We start from the raw sequence: 26,275 nt of genomic DNA on the forward strand, positions 1-26,275 counted from the left end.
CTGACGCTCTGCGGGATCTTACCTCTTTTGAATCTCTTTGCACCACGAAGCCCATATGTAGAGGGCTAATCTTACTGATCTAATCTATGTTGGTTGGGGTTTCCTCGGGACCGCAGACTCGCCATGAGCGGGAGAGAGACCTGGGTCCCCTGCCAGACGATGCCTGTTGGGAGGAGGTACGGGAAGGTATAGCTAAAAGTTCTATTTCTACCCGACTCAAGGAGACATCCTATAAACTATATTATCGGTGGTATTACACCCTGGATAAACTGTCTAGCATGTTCCCTTCTGCCACCCCGGTTTGTTGGCGGGGATGCGGTCAACGGGGAACTCTTCTCCATATTTGGTGGACCTGTCCACGTATTGTTCACTTCTGGAACAGGGTACTTGATATACTGAACTCCCTATCTGGATTAGCGCTCGAACTGGACCTGTGGGTGTTTTTATTGGCCCGTCCACATCCAGATCTTGACCCTCTTTTGAATAAAGTGTTTTCCCATATATTAGTGGCTGCTAAATCCTTAATAGCTAAAAATTGGAAGACCTCTGCTGCTCCTACTATCTCTGCTTTGAATAATTATATTTGGTTCGGTGCTAATATGGAAAAGATCACTTACTATCTACATGACTGTCCCCACAAATTTGAACTCGTTTGGGGCCCCTGGTTGCGTATGATGTCTCCCCTAAATTGATGTTCAAACTGTTCTTTTGTCCCAGTCTTCTGGATTCCTAGCCATGCTGTACCTGAGACCTCCCTCCGGGCGCCGTCTTGCCCCTCTTGGTTCTTTTTTGTTATTGAGCAATGCCTGGTCTGTGTGTCTGTATTGACATCGCTATGTTTATGCACTGTTCATAGATACATTTGGTGTAAATTCCTCCACATGGCATAGATCAACTGTGTTCTTTTCTTCTGCATCTGCCCCTCTCCTTTTTCTCCCCGTTCCCCCTTCTTCCTTTCTCTCTACCCTTCTCTGTTTCTTTTTCCCTCGCATATGGTCCCCTCTCGGGGGACATCTTTGTTTGTTTGTTAACTGTAAACCCAATTATTTGTGAAAAAAAAAAAAAAAAACTCCATGGAGACTGATTTTCACCTTTTATTGTACAACTGAATCTGTTTTGTAAGCCTTTTGTCTCTCCTGGTATAAATATAGAGTTAAAAAAAAATTGTAGTGCCTGAGGATTTGTCTACACATTTGTTTGTTTCATCTAATATTTCATTGTGAAAAGAGTTTATGCAACCCAAAATATTTGATTATACAAACCAAGTATCTGATGTAATAAAGAAAATTAGTTACGAAAAATGTTGTGCAAGAATAAGAATAGTCTAAAAAGCAAAAGAAAAAACACTTTATTGCTAATTTTAAGTTACTTCATTACAAGCTATATACAAATACAGGATACTTTACAAGTCTTAAAAATTGAAAATACAGCATTCGTCAAAGGCACAGTAAAGCAAGTCTTAGGACTAGCAATTATTGCACGCACATTAAATAAACAAACACCACATACAATGGACACCTCTGTTAGAGAGCTTTTAATCCAAATTTCCATTTGCTCAAATGACGCAAAAAACAAAAAAAACCCTTTAAAAAAACAAAAACTGTGTAGGGGGAATTTAATTGTGTGTGATATCCCGGGTGCACATATCCAATTATAGTAGTGCTGACATTTCAGAGGTGTGAGGGAAGACTTGCAATGCTGTTGGCGCTATGTACCGTTCCGGAACGGCACATCAGGTTGATGTTAGGGAACTGAAATCCCGTATATGTCTGCACTGCAGACATGGCTAGCAGAAACACTTTATGATGGGGAAAAAAAGAGAGAGACTTGGCACTGTGCAGCCTTTTACTGCATGAGAGAGAGGTAATGAATCAGTTAAAAATGATCCCTATTCAAGAATTGATATGGCTAAAAACAGTCCCACAAATGGCTACTTACTGGCACTACATTGCAAAATTAAAAATAAATGCGTTGAGATAATCACAGATTTAAAATGTATGCTGGATGTTGTACTTCAGGATTTCTCCATAGCATTAAGTACAATTTAATGGATCTTTATTATAAACGTGGAACAATTTAAAGAAAACTACACACCTAGCCTGGAGTTTAAAGTAAGTAAAACTTGGAAGCCACAAAGTGATTTACTTTTATGTAGAACATACTGACTGAACTGCACATGGCAAGATGCGTCATCACTTGAAAAGTGATAAAATGGAGAGTGATAAAGTATCAACCAGCTCCTAACTCATTTTTCAAACAGCCTGTAACTTGGCAGTTAGGAGCTGATTGGCTGTTACTTTATCTCTCTCCACTGTATCACTATCCAAGTGATGATGCATCTTGCCCTTAGTGTTAAATTGACATTACAGTTATTTTAGTCATGCTAAATGACAGCAGCAGAGTTTGTTAGACACCAATAGTCACATCAGCACTTTAATTGTCCAGTGCTTCACCAACAAGTTGAATACAAATATCTCCGTCTTCTGTCTGAACAACCAGAAGGCCTTCGAATCTGCCAGCCGTGGATGGTTTGAACTTCACTGGCAGTTTGATATAGTGGTGGGCTCTGTAGAAATAAATCACAGGTAATTAATAATATAAAAAACAGCCACATATACAACATTGGTAGAATCTTTACAGGTCAATACAAGACTGTTAACCCGACTGAAAACATAAAAGATATACATTCCGCCATACTTTACATATACATATAAACTTGCTATACAGTACAAATAACTCCAGAGAAAACATCCCACTTCAACAAATAGGTTTCAATAACCATGCAGTTAATGCCATCATTTCTGATTTCACAGCATGCCCTGTAATGACAGATTGGGACATTCTGATCGTTGCCTAGAAGTGATGCACTGACCACCAATAGAGCAAACCATGAGCTACATATGCACTATTGCTTCATTTTCCTTAACACTTCACTGTTTTTGAGAAAGAGGTTAGAAACCATTATAAAACATCTATGGACAATAAACATGCTCTTACCATTTCTATGATGACATGATAGAGTAATATGTTAAAAATCTGCCACCATAAAATCAGATGGATGAAACTATGGGCACACTGATATCACTCTAGACTTGTTTAAGTCACTACTCTGCTGCTGGTGCTTTTTGAACCTGGCTTTCCTCAAGAAAAGTTTTCTCAGGTTTGTGCTAAAAGAGAAACATTTAGAGTGCTGTAGTTGTGCTTTCCAAAATCAGGGGTATTCCACATGAGGCCCTCCAGCTGTTGTGGCACTACACATCCCAACATGTCCTGCCAGTGTTTTACCATGACCTAATACCAAAAAGGAAGGCACAGCATGCTGGCATGTGTAGTTTCACAACAGCCGGAGGGCCTCATGTTGAATACCCCTGCTTTTGGAAGCCATTCATCTATAGGTCACCAAAAATCATTCAATTTTCTCTTGGGAATAGAGAGATTATAGACACATTATTTATTGGAGGTTTCTCTTATTTTCTAGGCAGAATGATCATAGTTGTAATAAACCAAGGACCTGTGTTTCTGTATTCTCTTTAATCTATGGTTATTTATTGCATTGTGGAAGGAAAGAACCATTAAACCCTGATTTATCTGATAATTAATTGATAGTCTTTCATCTACGAATAGGGGGTGAATTTACTAAAGTGCGGGTTTATAGAAGTGGAGATGTTGCACATAATCTAACTTTTGAAAAATGATAAATAGAATCTGACCGGTTGCTAAGGGCAACATCTTCACTTCTATAAACCCACACTTACTAGTAAATATACCCCTATATCTCCAACAAATTAATCCTGAGGGCATGTCTAGATGGCGCTCACTGTCAAGATTATAAAGCAATAGAGTATCATAATGACATCAAAGGTATACTGAACTAACAGTTGTTAGCATAGCATTTGTTAACCAACCATTAATCCCCTATTTTCCTTCCTCGTTACAGAGAAAATTATTTAGCATAGAGCTGCTTTCTCTACATTGCAAGAGGACAATAACTTTGCAAAGAAGTGGGACGTACAGCATGCTAGACAACTTTAGTCAAGAATAAATATTTAATGTATGCAAATTAACAAAATTAAAGCCTTAATACTTATTAATGATGAATACAGTGAGTAAGTGTTTTGAGTTTTGAATACCAAGCACACTCCCCTTGCTGAAAAAATGATGAACTAAGTGTCAGGTTGCCTATCAAGAATAAATTTATACAATAATCTATATTGAACAAGCCAGGAACTCATGGTGGATGCTCCTTAATTTGTGAAAAGAACTTTCCTATTCTGTTACTATATTTATAGTGCTAGGACAAAGTTATAAAAAAAAACTAGGAAATATTAAATGACAAGTGTAATTTTTTTTAGAAATCTAAAATTAAAAATAGCAATCACACCATACCAGATACCATTATTTATTGTTGAGTTATTACACAATATATTACCTGAGGTAAATACATATTTGCACCCTTACCTGAGAGAAAACTTGGAATACTTCATGTGAAATGGCTCTTTGGGACTAATAAATTTCAGCTGCAAGTCAATACAAGATGCTTTTTAAATGCACACATGCAGTTTATTTTCTTAGTAAAAACACAAATCATGCACACTGCATGCAGAGAAAAGTCAGTGTGTCAATTATATACACATTGTTAGGCAGAACAACAATTTAATAGACCGTTTAAGTGAGGGCGTAACAAATTTAAAAAAACAGGCAACTGAACAATAGCATTTTGGTATTTACCAGATAAATCCTTTTCTATGAATCCATAGGGGGCACTGGAGTACTCTTGGGATTATGGTGACCAATCCCAGGATCGGCGGGATCCCGGGATTTAGGGACAAAAACGTCCGGGGTCCAATCCCGGGGATTGAGGGAACAGACGCTGCCCGGCTTCCTCATTCCGGCTCAGCATGAGGTCATGCTGAACAGTCACCTGAGCACTGAGGGAGTGCAGGAAGAGATCCCCACCCACCCACCCTTGGTATACGGTTAGTAATGTGTGCGGGGCGGGGTGGCCACACACTTAAAAGACAATCCCAGGATTGGCCATTTTTCAATCCCGATACCCGGGATTGAAAAAATGGCCCAGGATTGGCTTCCCTACTTGGACAGAAGGGGCGTTCGCAGAAATAGGAACATTTAAATATTTAAATGAGCAACCCTTCTCCCCCTCCATACTCCCCAAATGCCTCAGTGTTTTTACTGAGCCGAACAGGAGCGAAAGAGGATGAACAATGGAGAATTACATATAACATTGTAAGATAACGAACAACAAGAAAGTTGAAACGACAACAGATAACAATCACCTTAACATTCAAAAAAAGCAGGTGATAATGTGTTCCATAAGATGAACTTACCACAAGACAGATGAAACTGCTCTGGGCGGGCGTCCAGTGCCCTCTATGGATTCAAAGAAAAGGATTTATCTGGCAAGTACCAAAATCCTATTTTGTTTTTCATCCACTAGGGGGTCACTGCAGTACTTTTGGGACATATCAAAGTTTCCCCCTTGGGCGGAAGAGCTGGTTGGCACCTGTAACACTAGACTGCTAAAGCTAGATGCTGACGCTGCAAAAGTATCAAAATTGTAAAAAGCATGCAAATGTGTGCACTGACGACCATGGAGCTGCACGGCAAAGTTGCGTCATGGAAGTCCCACGACCTGCTGCCCATGACAATCCCACAGAACACGTGGAATGTGCGGAAATAGATGCAGGCGGTTGTAGACTAGCAATGAAAATAAGCCTGACGAATAGTCAACTTAATCCATCTAGCCAAGGTCTGTTTGAAAGCTGGCCAACCTACCTTGACTGCATCATAGAGAATAAACAATGTATTTGATAGTGATGAGCGGATTCGGTTTTACTCGGTTCTCAAAACCGAATCTTATTGGCTCACTGATGTCACGTGTTTTGGATAGCCAATAAGATATTTGATTTACGTACTGTTAACGTTCGGGCTACATAAATCCGAAGCGCACGAACCACATCCAAAGTAGCTGGAGTTCCTGAACCTTCAGAAAAACAGGAACTACGATTGGTTGATTTAGATGAAGAGAAGATACTACCTTTGATAGAAAAGCTGGATTCGTCCGAAGTTCCGCTCTGTCATCATGAAACGCCAGATACAGTGGTTTGCATGACAACGCACCCAATTCTGAAACACGCCTTGCCGAAGCTAAGGCTAAGAGAAAAAAAACTGGTTTTCCAAGTTAGAAGCTTATTCACTTGTTGTAAGGGTTAAAAAAAATTGAGGACTGCAAAAAATTAAAAACTAGATTCAAGTCCCATGGAGCTGTAGGTGGTATAAACGGAGGTTGAACTCTAAGGACACCTTGCAGGAAAGTTTGCACTGTTTGCAAAAGAGCCAAACGGTGCTGGAAGAAAATTGACAAAGCAGAAACCTGCACCTTTAGTATCGCTAAACATAGTCCTCCATCTAACCCAGTCTGTAAAAATAGCAAAAAATAAATAAATAAGATTTTACTCACCGGTAAATCTATTTCTCGTAGTCCGTAGTGGATGCTGGGAACTCCGTAAGGACCATGGGGAATAGCGGCTCCGCAGGAGACTGGGCACAACTAAAGAAAGCTTTAGGTCACCTGGTGTGCACTGGCTCCTCCCACTATGACCCTCCTCCAAGCCTCAGTTAGGACACTGTGCCCGGACGAGCTGACATAATAAGGAAGGATTTTGAATCCCGGGTAAGACTCCTACCAGCCACACCAATCACACTGTATAACTCGTGATACTATACCCAGTTTAACAGTATGAAAAAACAACTGAGCCTCTCAACAGATAGCTCAACAATAACCCTTTAGTTAACAGTAACTATGTACAAGTATTGCAGACAATCCGCACTTGGGACGGGCGCCCAGCATCCACTACGGACTACGAGAAATAGATTTACCAGTGAGTAAAATCTTATTTTCTCTGACGTCCTAGTGGATGCTGGGAACTCCGTAAGGACCATGGGGATTATACCAAAGCTCCCAAACGGGCGGGAGAGTGCGGATGACTCTGCAGCACCGAATGAGAGAACTCAAGGTCCTCCTCAGCCAGGGTATCAAATCTGTAGAATTTTGCAAACGTGTTTGCCCCTGACCAAGTAGCAGCTCGGCAAAGTTGTAAAGCCGAGACCCCTCGGGCAGCCGCCCAAGATGAGCCCACCTTCCTTGTGGAATGGGCTTTTACTGATTTAGGATGCGGCAGTCCAGCCGCAGAATGCGCCTGCTGAATTGTGCTACAAATCCAGCGAGCAATAGTCTGCTTAGAAGCAGGAGCACCCAGCTTGTTGGGTGCATACAGGATAAATAGCGAGTCAGTCTTCCTGACTCCAGCCGTCCTGGAAACATAAATTTTCAAGGCCCTGACTACGTCCAGCAACTTGGAATCCTCCAAGTCCCTAGTAGCCGCAGGCACCACAATAGGTTGGTTCAAGTGAAAAGCTGATACCACCTTAGGGAGAAACTGAGGACGAGTCCTCAATTCTGCCCTATCCATATGGAAAATCAGATAAGGGCTTTTACATGACAAAGCCGCCAATTCTGACACACGCCTGGCCGAAGCCAAGGCCAATAACATGACCACTTTCCACGTGAGATATTTTAGATCCACGGTTTTAAGTGGCTCAAACCAATGTGATTTTAAGAAACTCAACACCACGTTGAGATCCCAAGGTGCCACTGGAGGCACAAACGGGGGCTGAATATGCAGCACTCCCTTCACAAACGTCTGAACTTCAGGCAATGAAGCCAGTTCTTTCTGGAAGAAAATCGACAGAGCCGAGATCTGTACCTTAATGGAGCCTAATTTTAGGCCCATAGTCACTCCTGTTTGTAGGAAATGCAGAAATCGACCTAGTTGAAATTCCTCTGTTGGGGCCTTTTCGGCCTCACACCAAGCAACATATTTCCGCCATATACGGTGATAATGCTTTGCAGTTACATCTTTCCTGGCTTTAATCAGCGTAGGAATGACTTCCTCCGGAATGCCCTTTTCCTTCAGGATCCGGCGTTCAACCGCCATGCCGTCAAACGCAGCCGCGGTAAGTCTTGGAACAGACAGGGCCCCTGCTGCAGCAGGTCCTGTCTGAGCGGCAGAGGCCATGGGTCCTCTGAGATCACCTCCCGAAGTTCCGGGTACCACGCTCGTCTTGGCCAATCCGGAACCACGAGTATTGCTCTTACTCCTCGTTTTCTTATTATTCTCAGTACCCTTGGTATGAGAGGCAGAGGAGGGAACACATAAACTGACTGGTACACCCACGGTGTCACCAGAGCGTCCACAGCTATCGCCTGAGGGTCCCTTGACCTGGCGCAATATCTAGTTTTTTGTTTAGGTGGGACGCCATCATGTCCACTTGTGGACGTTCCCATTGATTTACAATCAGCGTGAAGACTTCTGGATGAAGTCTCCACTCTCCCGGGTGGAGGTCGTGCCTGCTGAGAAAGTCTGCTTCCCAGTTGTCCACTCCCGGAATGAACACTGCTGACAGTGCTAGTACGTGACTTTCCGCCCATCGGAGAATCCTTGTGGCTTCTGCCATTGCCATCCTGCTTCTTGTGCCGCCCTGTCGATTTACATGGGCGACTGCCGTGATGTTGTCTGACTGGATCAGTACCGGCTGGTTTTGAAGCAGAGGCCTTGCCTGACTTAGGGCGTTGTAAATGGCCCTTAGTTCCAGAATATTTATGTGTAGGGAAGTCTCCTGACTCGACCGTAGTCCTTGGAAGTTTCTTCCCTGTGTGACTGCCCCCCAGCCCCGAAGGCTGGCATCCGTGGTCACCAGGACCCAGTCCTGTATGCCGAAACTGCGGCCCTCTAGAAGATGGGCACTCTGCAGCCACCACAGCAGAGACACCCTGGTTCTTGGAGACAGGGTTATCAGGCGATGCATCTGAAGATGCGATCCGGACCACTGGTCCAACAGGTCCCACTGAAAGATTCTGACATGGAACCTGCCGAAAGGAATTGCTTCGTAAGAAGCCACCATCTTTCCCAGGACCCGCGTGTAGTGATGCACCGATACCTGTTTCGGTCTCAGGAGGTCTCTGACTAGAGATGACAGCTCCTTGGCTTTCTCCTCCGGGAGAAACACTTTTTTTCTGGACTGTGTCCAGGATCATACCCAGGAACAGTAGACGTGTCGTCGGAACCAGCTGTGATTTTGGAATATTCAGAATCCAACCGTGCTGGTGTAGCACCTCCTGAGATAGCGCTACTCCCACCAACAACTGCTCCTTGGACCTCGCCTTTATTAGGAGATCGTCCAAGTACGGGATAATTAAAACTCCCTTTCTTCGAAGGAGTATCATCATTTCCGCCATTACTTTGGTAAACACCCTCGGTGCCGTGGAGAGTCCAAACGGTAGCGTCTGGAATTGGTAATGGCAATCCTGTACCACAAATCTGAGGTACTCCTGGTGAGGATAGTAAATGGGGACATGCAGGTAAGCATCCTTGATGTCCAGGGATACCATGTAATCCCCCTCGTCCAGGCTTGCAATAACCGCCCTGAGCGATTCCATCTTGAACTTGAATTTTTTTTTATGTATGTGTTCAAGGATTTCAAATTTAAAATGGGTCTCACCGAACCGTCCGGTTTCGGTACCACAAACAGTGTGGAATAGTAACCCCGTCCTTGTTGAAGTAGGGGCACCTTGACTATCACCTGCTGGGAATACAGCTTGTGAATTGCCTTTAGCACAGTCTCCCTGCCTGAGGGAGTTGTCGGCAAGGCAGATTTGAGGAAACGTCGGGGGGGAGACGCCTCGAATTCCAGCTTGTACCCCTGAAATACTACTTGAAGGATCTAGGGATCCACCTGTGAGCGAGTCCACTGATCGCTGACATTTTTGAGGCGGCCCCCCACCGTACCTGGCTACGCCTGCGGAGCCCCCGCGTCATGCGGTGGACTCAGAGGAAGCGGGGGAAGAATTTTGATTCTGGGAACTGGCTGACTGGTGCAGCTTTTTCCCTCTTCCCTCGTTTTACACGCTTGCATTTTTGAAGCCGAAAGGACTGTACCTGATAATACAGTGCTTTCTGAGGCTGTGAGGAAACCTGAGGTAAAAATTTTTCTTCCCAGCTGTTGCTGTGGATAAGAGGTCCCAGAGACCATCCCCAAACAATTCCTCACCCTTATAAGGCTCTATGTGCCTTTTAAAGTCAGCATCACCTGTCCAGTGTCGGGTCTCTAATAACCTCCTGACCGAATGGACATTGCATTAATTCTGGATGCCAGCCGGCAAAATATCCCTCTGTGCATCCCTCATATATAAGACGACGTCTTATGTTCGCAAACTAGTATCCCTGTTTGACAGGGTTACAGACCACGCTGCAGCAGCACTATCTGCAGGTCTCAGTCTAGTACCTGAGTGTGTAAATACAGACTTCAGGATAGCCTCCTGCTTTTTATCAGCAGGTACCTTCAAGTGGCCGTATCCTAAGACGGCAGTGCCACCTTTTTTGACAAACGTGTGAGCGCCTTATCCACCCTAGGGGATATCTCCCAGCGTAACTTATCCTCTGGCGGGAAAGGGTACGCCATCAGTAACTTTTTAGAAATTACCAGTTTCTTATCGGGGGAACCCACGCTTTTTCACACTTCATTCACTCATTTGATGGGGGAACAAAACACTGCCTGCTTTTTCTCCCCAAACATAAAACCCTTTTTTTTAGTGGTACTTGGGTTAATGTCAGAAATGCGTAACACATTTTTTATTTGCCGGGATCATGTAACGGATGTTCCTAGTGGATTGTGTATATGTCTCAACCTCGTCGACACTGGAGTCAGACTCCGTGTCGACATCTGTGTCTGCCATCTGAGGGAGCGGGCGTTTTTGAGCCCCTGATGGCCTTTGAGACGCCTGGGCAGGCGTGGGCTGAGAAGCCGGCTGTCCCATAGCTGTTACGTCATTCAGCCTTTTATGTAAGGAGTTGACACTGTCGGTTTATACCTTCCACCTATCCATCCACTCTGGTGTCGGCCCCCAGGGGGCGACATCACATTTATCGGCATCTGCTCTGCCATCACATAAGCCTCCTCATCAAACGTGTCGACACAGCCGTACCGACACACCGCACACACACAGGGAATGCTCTGACTGAGGACAGGACCCCACACAGCCCTTTGGGGAGACAGAGAGAGAGTATGCCAGCACACACCAGAGCGCTATATAATTTAGGGATTAACACTATATTGAGTGAATTTTTCCCAATAGCTGCTTGTATATACAATATTGCGCCTAAATTTAGTGCCCCCCCTCTCTTTTTAACCCTTTGAGCCTGAAAACTACAGGGGAGAGCCTGGGGAGCTGTCTTCCAGTTGCACTGTGAAGAGAAAATGGCGCCAGTGTGCTGAGAGATAGCTCCGCCCCTTTTTCGCTGACTTTTCTCCCGCATTTTTATGGATTCTGGCAGGGGTATTTATCACATATATAGCCTCTGGGGCTATATATTGTGATATATATGCCAGCCAAGGTGTTTTTATTGCTGCTCAGGGCACCCCCCCCCAGCGCCCTGCTCCCTCAGTGAGCAGAGTGTGAAGTGTGCATGAGGAGCAATGGCGCACAGCTGCAGTGCTGTGCGCTACCTTGGTGAAGACTGATGTCTTCTGCCGCCGATTTTCCGGACCTCTTCTTGCTTCTGGCTCTGTAAGGGGGACGGCGGCGCGGCTCCGGGACCGAACACCAAGGCCAGTTCCATGCGGTCGATCCCTCTGGAGCTAATGGTGTCCAGTAGCCTAAGAAGCCCAAGCTAGCTGCAAGCAGGTAGGTTCGCTTCTTCTCGCTGCAGTGAGCCTGTTGCCAGCAGGTCTCACTGTAAAATAAAAAACCTAATTATATACTTTCTTTCTAGAAGCTCAGGAGAGCCCCTAGTGTGCATCCAACCTCGGCAGGGCACAAAATCTAACTGAGGCTTGGAGGAGGGTCATAGTGGGAGGAGCCAGCGCACACCAGGTGACCTAAAGCTTTCTTTAGTTGTGCCCAGTCTCCTGCGGAGCCGCTATTCCCCATGGTCCTTACGGAGTTCCCAGCATCCACTAGGACGTCAGAGAAAAGACGGGATAACTTGAAAAATGTCGGAAACTTCCTTAATTCACACCAACCGATATAAAGCTCGCCAAATCCTGTGATAATGAGCTGCTGTAACTAGCTTCCTAGCACGTAACATGGTTGGTATAAGACTCTGGAATGCCCTCTCGTCTTGAGAGCAATTTCAACAACCACCCCGTCAAACGCAGCCGCGCTATATCGGGGTAAAGAAACCCTGTTGCAGAAGGTCTGGACATAGTGAAAGCGGCCACGGATAGTCTGCGAGTAGACCACGGAGCTCCGAGAACCAGGCTCTCCGAGGCCAATGAGGCGCCACTAGTATGACGGTCGTGGACTCTCTTTTGATCCGCTTTAGCAACCAAGGAAGCAGCGGAAAAGGTGGAAATAGACACACGAGGCTGTACAGCCACACTATCGTGAGAGCATCCACGGCCACTTCCCTTGGATCTCTTGTTCTGGACACATACTTGGGGGTCTGATGATTTTGGTGAGATGCCATTAGATCCACCTGTGGGTAACCCCACCGCTGGATTAACATCTGGAACACTTCTGGATGTAAAGCCCATTCTCCTGGGTGAAAATCCTGACGACTGAGATAATCTGCTTCCAAATTGTCCATTCCTGGAATGAACACTGCTGATAATATCACTTGGTGATGCTCGGCCCAATTCAGGATTCGAGCAACTTCTCGCAATGCCATGAGTCCCTACTTGTTTGTTGATGTATGCGACTCCCGTCGCGTTGTCTGACTGAACCTGAACAGTCTGAGATTGAAGCATGTGAACTGCCTGTTGCAGAGCGTTGTAAATTGCTCTGAGTTCCAGTATATTTATTGACAGTAATATTTCTCGGTCTGACCATAGACCCTGAAACTGACAATGCAGAACCATTGCTTCCCAACCTTTGAGACTTCATCCGTCGTCAGAATTATCCAATTCCAGACTTCTGAACCTTTTTCCCGCTGTAAGATTTTTGTTTTAGAGCCACCAGATCAGTGAAACTCTGGACCTTGGCGACAAACACACCATTTGATGAATCTGTAGATGAGACCCTGACCACTGTGCAAGAAGATTTAGCTGAAAAGGACCTGAGTGAAATCTTCCGAACTGGATTGCTTCGAAAGACGCCACCATCTTTTCTAACAGTTGAACGCAGAAGTGCACCAAGACTGTCCGTGGTTTGAGCACTAACTGTACCAGATGACGAATACATGTTTTCACCTCTGGCAGGTAAATTCATTGATCTACCGCATCTCCAGAATCATTCCCAGAAATTGAATTTGTTGAGACAGGACAAGGCTTGATTTTTTGAAGCTGACAATCCAACCGTGCTGAACTATGACCCTGTACGTTAGTAAGGCATTTTGAAAGAGTATCTGTTGAGACGAAGCCTTGATGAGTAATTCGTCTAAGTACGGAACTATTATCACTCTCAGGGATCTGAGATGAGCGATCATCACAAACATCACTTTTGTGAATACCCGAGGCGCTGATGAAAGGCCAAATGGTAGTGCCTGAAATTGACAATGGTTCCATTGTACTTCAAACCTTAAGTACGCCTGGTGTGGCGGCCAAATTGGATCCTTGAGATCCAGTGAAATCATGAATTCCTGTGGTTCTAAACCTGCAATCAATCACTGACCGCAGTGATTCCATCTTGAATCTGTAGTAAGTGACGTACTGATTGAGTACTCTGACCGAGCCGTCCGGCTTTGGTACTAGAAAAATATTGTAATAATAACCTTGATCCTGTTGGTGAACTGGTACCTGAATCAAAACTGCTGAATATACGAGAGACTGAATAGCGGTCTACAGAACCGCTTACTTGTCTTCTGCAAAGTAGGCCTGTCTTGAAAAACCATATTGGTGGTAGACAACCAAACTAATTTGTAACCCTTGCACACTAAATTGCGGATCCACCCATTGAAGGCGTGCTCCCACAACTGAAGATCTGGCATGGGCTGGAAGCCCGTCATGCCACTGGTTTGTCAGCTGGCCTTGTTTGACAGTTAGTGGTTTGTTAAAAACCATGTCCTCTACCACGTCTACTCTTACTAAGCGGCGGCAGTGTCCCTTACATAGCGGGATGTAAGGCAACCCAACATTAACTCCCCCCCGCCCCTCTCACGGTTACATACACACCATAGAAGGAGCGGCGGCAGCGTGAGCTGACCGCCCGCTCCTTACCTTTTGCACCGCTGGCGGGGTCTGGAGACTGACGGGGCTTCTCTGTAAGCACAGACCTGCTCCTTGCAGCAAAGGCTGTCTATATGGTCTATGGCAGTGCTTCTCACTTAAGCGCCAACAAGCCATTTGGTGCCACACACACAGTCCCGGACCCACGCTTCTTAGTAAGCTGGGAAGGGGCTGTGTCCTTGCAAAAAGAACAAAGGTTTAAAAAAAACAACCCCAAAGTCTGGAGCGGAGTCCAGAACGTACCTTTCCCTGGTGAGGCACAAAATACACTGAGGAATCTTGGGAGTATGGAGGGGGAGGAGGGTTACTAATTTAAATATTTAAATGTGCCTATCCCTGCTAAAGCCCCTTACATATCCCAAGAGTACTCCAGTGACCCCTAGTGGATGAAAAAGAAATATCCACCTTCTCAGTTATTCTCGGTCTCATCATCCGGTCTCATTCAAGTGCGGTTGCACCGGAGGCGATTTTCGGTATTTTGCTCATGCGCAGGATCCGTTCTGCATGTGTGTGAACGGTTCCTGCGGCATAAGATGCAGGGTGGCATCAGACTGTCATGGACTGACAATCTGATGTTGTTTCGGGGCGATGACGGGCTCAGTTTGGAAAGATTTTCTGACCTCTGCGATGGGTGGCTTGCGTGGCACTGTGGGAGCTGCAAGCTGCCCAATGGTGGGTGCTTTGATCCGATGCTGGGTCCTAGGATGCAGCTCGGATCACTACTGCAGCAGGAGGCGCCCACATGTAACAGACACCCCTGCTACATTTACATACAGCAATATCACTGCTGCTGCCACCAAAGGAGCAACAGTGATAGCAAATTAAACTGCACCTGAATTAAACTGTAACACCTCTGATTTAAGTGGAAAAACCTGTCTTGCATTTTTTTTTTTTACAATTTCTTTTAAACTGTATTAACAGAAGGATTTGTTTGACAATTACTGTTTTTGTTCAGAGGAGGGCAGACAAATACATATTTGTACATAAAAATCTAAAGAAAAGCAAAAAACCAAAACACAGTTATAAGCTAACATGGTGAACATTTCTGTTAATGGCTTTAAAATGGCTGCAGAGCAGAGGGGAGAGAAGAATAGGACCAATGAGAAGGCATAAGTTCCCATTGTGCCTCCCATTCACTAACTCTCAAAAATATTAATACATAACCTTGGTGAGACTAACCACAAACTGCTAATAGGGTTAAATGGAAGAAAACAAAAACCTAAAAAACAGTTGAGTAACAGCAACTTTGGCGTTCAGTAAAAATACAATTGTTACAGATTATACCTTAGCTACCACATGTATGTATGTATGTATGTATGTATGCAAAAAAGATATTACTGGGGAGGGACACAAATCTTACCAAATATGTAGCAAAAGAGTTGTTTTGTAAATTTACTTTCAGTGCACTAAATTCACCAACCAAAGTAGGTGGAAAGGTATATAACGTCTCTGAGGCAATTACTCCGCGTATGGTTCCATCTTGCCTGTAATACAGAATGCAAACGAAAAGCATATATGTAAATACCTGGCTAAAAACACACCAAATCTGTATATAACCTACTATATCTAGGTAAATGGCAATTACTGTGAATGGCTATATTTTAAAAACAAACAAAAAAGCTGCTCATACATTCCTAATCATCCCTTTGCAATCTGTCACAAGCTGGGACTTCACAGTGTATCAGACTTATGCAGACGGACTAGGTTTGTAATTCTTTCACTTTAAGACAAACTGGGACTGAAGCGTTCTTACATACTAACACCATCATAGTCTGTAATATTGGGATCTAGGTGTGTTTTATCATTGTCCAGGTAACGCTGGTTAATAGTATAAAAAGACAGAGGGGATCTTTCAAATCCCCCCCTGCGTATTCAAGTGTGGGCCGTTTTCGCCCCTTTTAATCCATTTTCGCCAATGCCTGTTCACTATTTTTGGGAGGGGGGTGGGGGGGGGGGGGGGAAGAGGCATTAATCAAAAATCAGCAAAAACTTCCCGCATTTTTGCCGACACAGGTGCAAAAACATGTGTATTCGCCGTTCCACATGTTATTCGCTACTGCTGAATTTTTCGCCTTGGCGAAAAAACGGTCCTGCTATTACATAGGGGGAATCCCCATTCACCCTAAAAAGTCTTAGTGGTCGACCTATCATCCTGATACCGTAATAAGCACAGGTAGCCTATTTCAAAGTTCTGCAGACTACAAGCATGTTAAACAACCCATAAAAGGTAAAATATTTACATACACAGGTTTAAGAGAAGACGCCTCAGATCCAGATCTTTTCCTTGGCTTCACTGGAACTTCTGTCTTTACAAGTGAATTGGTTAAACTTGTTACGGATACATTTTCTTTTTTGATACCCTTAGGGGACAAGAAAAAATAGGATTTTTATTACCTACCGGTAACTGTAAATCCATTTCTCGTAGTCCATAAGGGATATTGGCGGAATCTAGTATGATGGGGTATAGACGGGGTCCAAAGGAGCCGATGCACTTTAAAATTTCTTTAACTGGGTGTGCTGACTCCTCCCCTCTATGCCCCCTCCCACAGGCAGTTATAGGTAAAACAGTGCCCGAAGGAAAAAGGACATACTTGAGAAAAGGATCATAACAATGAGTGGTGAGATTTATACACCAGCACACCACTAACCTAAAACAACCAGCAACGGCCGGTAACAAAACAGCAACAACTGAACAGGTAACCATATAAGAGACAACCTGCAGAAAAGTCAATGCACTGAGGCGGGCATCCAATATCCCTCATGTACTACGAGAAAAAAAATAATAATTAAAATCCTATTTTCTCTAGCATCCATAAGGGATATTGGGGGAATCTAGTACGATAGGGATGTCCCAAAGCTTTCAGAACGGGCGGGAATATGCAGAGACTTACACAGCACCGCCTGCCCAAACTGGGTATCCTCTTTGGCCAGGGTATCAAACCTGTAGAACTTTACAGAGGTGTTCTTCCCCGACCAGGTAGCAGCTCGGCATAGCTGCAAGGCCCAGACTAAACGGGCAGCCACCCAGGAAGACACCACCGATCTTGTAGAGTGGGCCTTCAGAGACTGTGGAACAGGTAAGGCTGCCGACACATAGGCCTGTTGGATAGTAAGCCGAAGCCAATGAGCAACGGACTGCTTTGAAGAAGCGCAATCTTTTTCTGTGCATCGTATTGCACGAACAAGGAATCCATCTTTCTGATCCGAGCCGATCCCTTGACCTAGATCTTCAAGGCTCGCACAGCATCCAATGCCTCCAGAGGAGCAGAAGTGCCAGAAACGGACGGAACCACAATAGGTTGATTCAAGTGGAACACAAACAACTTTTGGCAGGAACTGCTGCCTAGTCCGGAGCTCCGCTCTGTCCTCATAAAAGGGCTTTTACACAATAAGGACCCCAATTTTGAGACATGCCTAGCAGAAGCCAGGGCCAATAACATCACAGTCTTCCACGTGAGGTACTTGTCTTCTACCATCATCAGAGGTTCAAGAACTGTAGAAATTCCAACACAACATTCAGATCCCAGGGTGCCGTGGGCGGCACAAAAGGAGGCTACATGTGAAGCACCCCTTGCAAGAAGGTCTACACTTCCAGCAACACTGCCAATTTCTTCTGGAAGAAAATTAAGAGAGCTAAAATCTGGACCTTAACGGAACCCAGACGTAAGCCTTTATCCACACGAGCCTTTAGGAAAATGGAGGAAACATCCCAAGTGGAACTGTGCAGGCGGACACATGCGGTCCTCGCACCAAGAGACATATCTCCTCCAGATATGATGCACAGCTTTTTTGGCCTGAACCATGGTAGCAATAACCTTTGTGGAAAGGCCCTTGTGAGCTAGAATGTTCCGCTCAACGTCCATGCCGTCAAACAAAGCCGCCATAAATCCGGGTAGATGAACGGTCCCTGCTGAAGAAGCTCCCTTCTCAGTGGTAGAGGCCAAGGGGCTTCGTCGGACACGCACAGAAGATCCGCATAGCAAGCCCTCCTGGGCCAATCCGAATTGCCTGAACTCCCTGATTCCTGATTCGCTTGAGCACCCTTGGGAGCAATGGAATCTGAGGAAACAGGCAGACCAGCCGGTAAGGCCAAGGCGAGGTCAGTGCATCTACTGCCCTCACCTGAGGGTCCCTGGTCCGTGAGCAATACCAACGAAGCTTCTTGTTGAGTCGAGAAGCCATCATGTCTATTTGTGGGAAACCCCACCGGTGGATGATCTGCTGAAACACCTGATGGTGAAGCCCCCACTCTCCCGGGTGGAGATACGGATGACTCAGGAATGCAGCTTCCCAGTTGTCTAGTCCCAGAATGAAGATTGCGGACATTCCTCTTGCATTTTTTTCTGCCCAGAGGAGTATCCTCGACACCTCTCGCATGCAGGCCCTGCTCTTTGTCTCTCCTTGTCAATTTATGTACGTCACTGCCGTGGCGTTGTCAGACTGTACTTGGATCGCGTGATTCCTGAGTAAAGAAGAGGCCTGAACCAGAGCATTGTAGATCGCCCGAAGTTCCAGAATGTTGATCGGAAGGAGGGCTTTGTGGGCTGACCACCTGCCCTGGAACTAAGCGCCTTGGGCTCTCCATCCTCTGAGGCTCGCATCTGTCGTGAGGAGGATCCAATCCTGAATCCCGAAACTTCGGCCTTCCAGTAGATTTGAAGACTGCTGCCACAACAGGAGGGAAATCTTGGCCTGAGGTGACAGCCGTATTATCCGATGCATCTGAAGGTGTGATCTGGACCACTTGCTCAGGAGATCCAATTGAAATGTTCTGGCATGGAACCTTTCACATTGGATCCCCTCGTATGAGGCTACCATCTTCCCCAACAATATTTAGCAAAGATGGATGGATATTCAAGCAGGTCGGAGAACCATGCGGACCATCTCATGAAGTGTTCTCGCTTTGTCCTCTGGGAGGAACACCTTCTGGGCCACAGTATCCAGCAACATCCCCAGGAACAGGAGCCGTGAGTCGGCTCCAGGTGGGACATCTGTAAATTGAGAATCCACCCATGGTGTTATAGAAGTTGGATAGTGCGGTCGATATGGAGCAATAAAAGCTTCCTGGATCTTGCTTTTATCGGGAGATCATTCAGGTAAGAGACAACACTGACTCCCTGGAACTGGAACACATCATCTGTGCCATTACCTTCATGAACACCTTCGGAGCTGTGGACAGGCCGAAGGGTAGTGCCTGGAACTGGTAGTGATTGTCCAGTAGGGCAAAAGCCTGGTGAGGAGGCCAAATTGGAATATGGAGATAGGCGTCCTTGATAACCAGGGAGACCATGAATTCCTGTTCTTCCAGGCCCGCAATTACTGCTTGCAAGGATTTCATCTTGAACTTGAAAACCTTTAGGTAAGGGTTCAAGGATTTTAGATTCAAATAGGGCCTTACCGACCAGTCTGGTTTCGGTACCACAAACAGGTTGGAGTAATAACCCTTTCCCTGTTGTTGTATTGGCACTGAAACAAATGACTTGGGACTGGGCCAACTTTAGGATGGCCTGTTGCAGCGTAACACGCGTATTCTCCAAAGCTGGTAAGCTTGATTTGAAAAATCATTGGGGAGGAGCACTGTCGAACTCCAGCTTGTAGTCCTGAGAAATGAGGTCCCGCACCCAGGTGTCCTGGCAGGACCCCTCCCAGATGTGGCTGAAGTGACGCAGCCGATCCACCACCTCGAGATCCCCTCGGGGCGGGTGGGTAGCATCATGCTGAGGCCTTTGTGGAAGCTGAACCGGTACACTGATCCTGAGAACCAGCGATCACTGGTTTTCTTGTCTTACCTCTGGTGCCTCTAACCAAATTGGAGGCCCCTCTGGCGGTAGAACGAAATCTGTTAGTCTGAAAAGGACAGAACAGACGGCCCCGGGTAGGTACATCTCGCCGGCGGTGTCCCAGAGGGGAGAAACGTGGATTTCCCAGCGGTAACTTTAGAAATCCACATATCCAACTCAACCCCGAAGAACCTTTCCCCAGTAAAAGGTGAGAGGCGCCACACTGCGCTTTGACTCCGCGTCCACTATCCATTGACGTAACCACAATGCCATGCGCTGACACTGCCATGGCAGAGGTCCTAGCATTAATATTGCCCATGTCCTTGAGAGAGTCACACAGGACGCGAGCAGTGTCCTGAATGTGCCGTAGGAGAGTCACCGTAGTAACCAGGGGCATATACCCGGGGAGGTCCTCCTGAATGAGTAGCCCACGTGGGGCATGGGTCATCCAGCAACCTGCTATGGCCAGCCTTTGTGATACACCCACTGCAGTGTAGACTTCAGCGTAGTCTCTATTTTTCTGTCCCCAGTGTCCTTTATGGTAAAGGAGCTCGGGGCACGCAGCACCGCCTTTTTAGATAGGCGAGAGACTGATAAGTCAACAGCCGGGGTTTCTTCCCAAAATTTCCAAATGGGAAAACCTTTTTGACACTTGGTATTTTTTACCTGGATTTTTCCAGGCTAATTTAAAATAGATCATCTAACGCTGCAGAATCAGGGATAGTGACACTTTGCTTATTCTGTCTAAAGAAGAACGACTGCTGTGTCGCAGCGTCCTCTAGAGGGAGTTTTAACACGTCCCGTATAGCTAGAATGAGAGGGTTCAATACCCTGGGCAGAAGGGGGAACCCCACTAATGGGATCCAAGTTCTCCCCGTCCTCCTGTACCTCTTCATCTGAAGATAAGAGCAAAGCGGACAACCCACGTTACTGTGGTCCCGAGTGGGAGGGTGAAGGGGGGGCTGTGGAGCATCTGCCCTGGCAGCGAGGACTGCAACAGCATGCTGCAGTGGCCGAGTTTTTTGTGCATTAGCAGTGAGTTGAGATGACATATCAGACATCATAGTTTTAATGGCACCTAGCCATGAAGGCTCTTGACCCTCCCTCCCCAAGCCCCCTGAGTTGTGAAGATTGGCTGCATTGTTTACAGGACACAGAATCCGATGTTGATAGAGAGAATCTGGTGCGAGACACACTGCATAATTTATGTTTTACCATGGTAAATCACACTTACATACACGCGGACAAGTAATAAATTAGCAAGCCTGCCCTTACTCTATGTGAGAGGGAGACAAAAGGAAGGGACCAGCACACCCAAGTTAAACAGCCCCAGTGAGGCTGCAAGCTGTTAAATCACAGTGAAACACCTAGGATTACTGTCCTTTACAGGACACAGATTCTGTACAATAGCAGCTCTCCCCCTACCAGTTTTCCAGCGTTTCCTGAAAGTCTGGAGCAGCTGTGTGTCTGCTGCTGCAGCTGTAAGCAGAGGAATGCGCCAAACGCCGGTGGTCCCGCTCTGAGGTAGCTCCGCCACCCCCAATGGCGCTGGAACTACAGTGTTTTTTATAGGCCCTACACACTGGGCGATGTTACTGAAAGATATGAACGATTTTGTTCATTTATGAACGAGATACCGTTCATATCTTTCCGTGTGGAGGCACCAGCGATGAACGATGCGCGGCCCCGCGCTCGTTCATCGTCTGTGCCCCGTCGCTTGTGCATGCAGGCCAATATGGACGATCTCGTCCATATTTGCCTGCACCGCTATGGAGCCGGGTGAAGGGGGGAGTGAAGAAACTTCACTCCCCCTGTCACTACACCCCCGCCGCCGGGTCGCCCCTATCCGCCGTCGGGCAGCTCGGCGGCAGATCGACAAATGTGTAGGGCCCACTATACTGGCAATGTCTCCCAAACAGCTTCAGAACATCACACAAGTGCTAGTTTAAGCCACCGCTAGCCAGTGTACACAGGGGGATATAGCGGGTCCTCCCCAGGACGGTCCCATATGCCTCCCCACTGTGTCAGCCGCACCTTCAACCGGGGGGACCCCCCTAGCGGGTCCCACGGTTTGTACTCACCACTGTCGTCACCTTCAGGCTATTGTTAGGGGTGTGCAGCGTGCTCCTATTGTGACCGCCAAGGCGCAGTGCCCCGCTGTACAACAACCTCTCAGGACGGTGGTCCTGCAGCAGGGAAGCAGCTCTGACACCTCGCAAGGCCGGTGACCGCCCCCCCCATCCCCCAACTCCCACGGTGCAGGTATGATGTTGCCCAAACAGAATACTGAAAATAATAAAAGTTTTAAAAGAAACTTCATAAAACTCTCTGGAGCTCCCAGAGTGTGCATCCTCTCCTGAGGGGACTTTTTTGTAAACTGCCTGTGGGAGGGGGTATAGAGGAAAGGAGCCAGAACACCCGGTTGAAGAAATTTAAAGTGCACCGGCTCCATTGGACCCCGTCTATACCCCATTGTACTAGATTCACCCAATATCCCTTATGGATGCTAGAGAAAAAAACAAAAAATGACAATACTACAAAATGAGTGTTGAGCGGATAATTGAGAAAAGACACAGAAGTCAGCAATTTTTCTTTTTTTAATCATTCTAAGCCTAACCTAAAGAACATCCAAAGTAACTATTTTCCTAAACAACATACCGTATATACTCAGGTATAAGCAGACTTTTTCAGCACGTTTTTTTGTGCTGAAAAAGCCCCCTCGGCTTATACTCGAGTCAGTGGAAGGAGGGACACGGAGGGCACAGCGCGCGGCTCTCCTGTGTCCCTCCTGCGTCTCCGTCTCCGGCGGCGTGTGTGTGTGTTAAATGAACTGCCCGTTCGTGAGCTCTGATTGGCTCACGAACCGGCACTTCATTTAATACACACACGCCGCCGGAGACTGAGACGCAGGAGAGCCGCGCGCTATGCCCTCCGTGTCCCTCCCTCCAGAAGACAACGCGGGAGCGATGGAGGGTAAGTACCCTTCCTGGCACTGTGGGGCATATCTGGCAGCATGAGGGCACATCTGGCACAGTGGGGCATATCTGGCAGCATGAGGGCACATCTGGCACTGTGGGGCATATCTGGCAGCATGAGGGCACATCTGGCACTGGGGCATATATGGCAGCATGAGGGCATATCTGGCATATCTAGCAGCATGAGGGCATATCTGGCAGCATGAGGGCATATCTGGCACTGTGGGGCATATCTGGCAGCATGAGGGCATATCTGGCACTGTGGGGCATATCTGGCAGCATGAGGGCATATCTGGCACTGTGGGGCATATTTGGCAGCATGAGGGCATATCTGGCACTGTGGGGCTTATCTGGCAGTATGAGGGCATATCTGGCACTGAGGGCTGTGTACGGCTAGAGCTGCATTTCCCACCCTAGGCTTATACTCGAGTCAATGAGTTTTCCCAGGTTTTTGTGGTAAAATTAGGTGCCTCGGCTTATATTCGGGTCGACTTATACTCGAGTATATACGGTAACTAAGCAGAGTCAAATTTTCATCTTTTAACAGTACGGTAAGTTGCAATAGCAGTGTGCGGAAATTTTATGCATGAAAAATAAGTCAAGCAAAAGTTACACTACTATGACATCCTTAAATGCTGCAGTAACAGGTAATCTTTGAGAGCTACAGTACATTGAAGCATGGGTCATTTACAATTGCTTCCTCTAAGTATAATTAATTCTAAACAACATTTCTGTATTTAACCACTTAACTGATGATCTTTTTCCCCATAAACTGCTCAGAAATTGTCTGGTATTTTTAGGAGTGAATCAGGTGTAGAACATGAATTTACCCATATCTAAAATGATTTTAGTTAAAAAAAAACAAAAATTTTTATTTTATTTTTTGTTTAAAAAATAATTTTCCTCAAACATCGGACGGGAAGATCGGTAACATTGCAATGTTACTTTTCACACCCCAGACCGCTGCCAGGTACACAGGAGGGGAAGGGGGCTGGTTTACACTTTCCCAGCGGCTGCTGTTGTCTGCAGCCGCTGGGTGGGGGTCCTGCAGTGCTGACCGATCAGCAATGACCAGCAGCATGGCAACACTGAGGGGAGGGTGGAGGGAGGAAGAGGGACCTTCCGGTACCTCTGCCAGCAGCAGCGGAGGGAAGTTTCTCTTCCCCGACACTGCTAACACTATTTCTCTTACGTCCTAGAGGATGCTGGGGTCCATTTTAGTACCATGGGGTATAGACTGTTCCGCAGGAGCCTTCTCTTCAACAGTGTTAACTGGCTCCTCCCTCTATGCCCCTCCTCCAGACCTCAGTTTAGAAAATGTGCTCAGGAGACTGGATGCACACTAGTGGAGCTCTACAGAACTTTGCTGGAAAAAGACTCTCTTAGGTTTTTTATTTTACAGGGAAGCTGCTGGCAACAGCTTCCCTGCTTCGTGGGACTTTGGGGGGGACCAACTTCTCAATTAGTTAATGGTTCTGCTTCCGCTGACAGGACACCATTAGCTCCTGAAGGGTACTGAAAACAGCCCAAGCCTGGCCAGCGTTCACTTCCTCAGAACTGCCGCCACCCCCTAGCAGAGCCGGAAGTCAGAAGGCTGGTGAGTATATTACCGGAGTCCTGCAGAGAGGGGATCCTCCGGTCATCGTTGGCAGCATACAGGTACACGGGGAGGGTGGTGGTGGTGGGGGCGCTCTGAGGGCGTGTTTTAAAACCTCTCTCTCACTGGCAAAAAGGGTACATACATGTACAGCCGCTGATGTGCCATCCCCAGCCAGTATAAATATTACATTGCTGAGGCTTGAAGGGCGGGGCTTCTACTCAGACTTGCCAGAACACTCACTGGGTGCCATTTTCTCCTGTAGAAACTCCAGTGTGAAGCTCCTGAACGCTGTTTCTCCTCATGACAACGCTGATACAAGTACAGGGTGTTATAGAAGAGGCAGAGAGCGTTCATTATAATTAGGTCTGTCGGCCTATTATTGGTATATGCGCTGTAAGTGGGTAATATTTCCACAATTCACAATAAGGCGCAGTGTGTGGACTGGCAAATCCCTGTGTCTCTCTGACCGACTTTAGTGGGTCTGTCCCCAATAGCTCCCCTGTGTGATAGGGGTGTGTCTGTGTGTGTGTATACAAGTGTGTAACATGTCAGACATTGGGGAGGGTTCTTCCCAGGAAGAACCCATTTTAGATGCACAAGAGGGTAATGTGGTGGCCCTTCCCTCTCAGAAGGAACCGGAGTGGGTGAGAATGTTGCAAAAGAATATGTCAATGCTTGCAAAGAAATTCTCTGAGTCTGAACAACAAATATTGGATGCAGTCTGTGGAGGATGCACGGTTTACTGACCCCTCCATATCATCCACTCGGGTCCCATCCAGTTCCCAGAAAAGGTCTCTGGCCCAGATAATGCAAGGGGACACAGACACAGATTCCGACTCGGACGTCGACACTGGAGATTTGAGAGGGGTAGACCCCAAATTAGCCAAAAGCATATAATGTATGATAGCTGCTATAAAGGAAGTGTTGGAGTTTCCTGAAACAACACTGGTTCCAGAGGAAAAAATAAGAATTTACTTACCGATAATTCTATTTCTCATAGTCCGTAGTGGATGCTGGGGACTCCCTAAGGACCATGGGGAATAGCGGCTCCGCAGGAGACTGGGCACATCTAAAGAAAGCTTTAGGACTAACTGGTGTGCACTGGCTCCTCCCCCTATGACCCTCCTCCAAGCCTCAGTTAGGATACTGTGCCCGGACGAGCGTACACAATAAGGAAGGATTTTGAATCCCGGGTAAGACTCATACCAGCCACACCAATCACCGTATAACTTGTGATCTGAACCCAGTTAACAGTATGATAACAGAGGAGCCTCTGAAAAGATGGCTCCCAACAATAATAACCCGATTTTTGTAACAATAACTATGTACAAGTATTGCAGACAATCCGCACTTGGGATGGGCGCCCAGCATCCACTACGGACTATGAGAAATAGAATTATCGGTAAGTAAAATCTTATTTTCTCTAACGTCCTAAGTGGATGCTGGGGACTCCGTAAGGACCATGGGGATTATACCAAAGCTCCCAAACGGGCGGGAGAGTGCGGATGACTCTGCAGCACCAATTGAGAGAACTCCAGGTCCTCCTCAGCCAGGGTATCAAATTTGTAAAATTTAGCAAACGTGTTTGCCCCTGACCAAGTAGCTGCTCGGCAAAGTTGTAAAGCCGAGACCCCTCGGGCAGCCGCCCAAGATGAGCCCACTTTCCTTGTGGAACGGGC

The 26,275-nt window shown here is 46.5% G+C and overlaps 1 protein-coding gene across 3 annotated transcripts in view; it reads right to left on the bottom strand.

Annotated features, from left to right (window-relative positions):
* Positions 1-1,325: 1,325 nt before the first annotated feature.
* Positions 1,326-26,275, bottom strand: part of CEP192 (centrosomal protein 192) — a 639,877-nt gene continuing 614,927 nt past the window's right edge. For 2 of the 3 annotated variants that reach the window (XM_063923418.1, XM_063923415.1), the window contains 4 exons: positions 16,486-16,601; positions 15,602-15,725; positions 4,459-4,517; positions 1,326-2,566 (listed from right to left, as the gene is read on the bottom strand). In XM_063923418.1, the coding sequence (XP_063779488.1) occupies positions 2,434-2,566; positions 4,459-4,517; positions 15,602-15,725; positions 16,486-16,601 (432 nt within the window). In that variant the 3' untranslated portion in view covers positions 1,326-2,433. The remainder of the gene's footprint in view (positions 2,567-4,458; positions 4,518-15,601; positions 15,726-16,485; positions 16,602-26,275) is intronic. The other variant, XM_063923417.1, reaches the window with a different exon arrangement.

Source organism: Pseudophryne corroboree, chromosome 5, assembly GCF_028390025.1.
Source record: "Pseudophryne corroboree isolate aPseCor3 chromosome 5, aPseCor3.hap2, whole genome shotgun sequence".
Taxonomy (NCBI): domain Eukaryota; kingdom Metazoa; phylum Chordata; class Amphibia; order Anura; family Myobatrachidae; genus Pseudophryne; species Pseudophryne corroboree.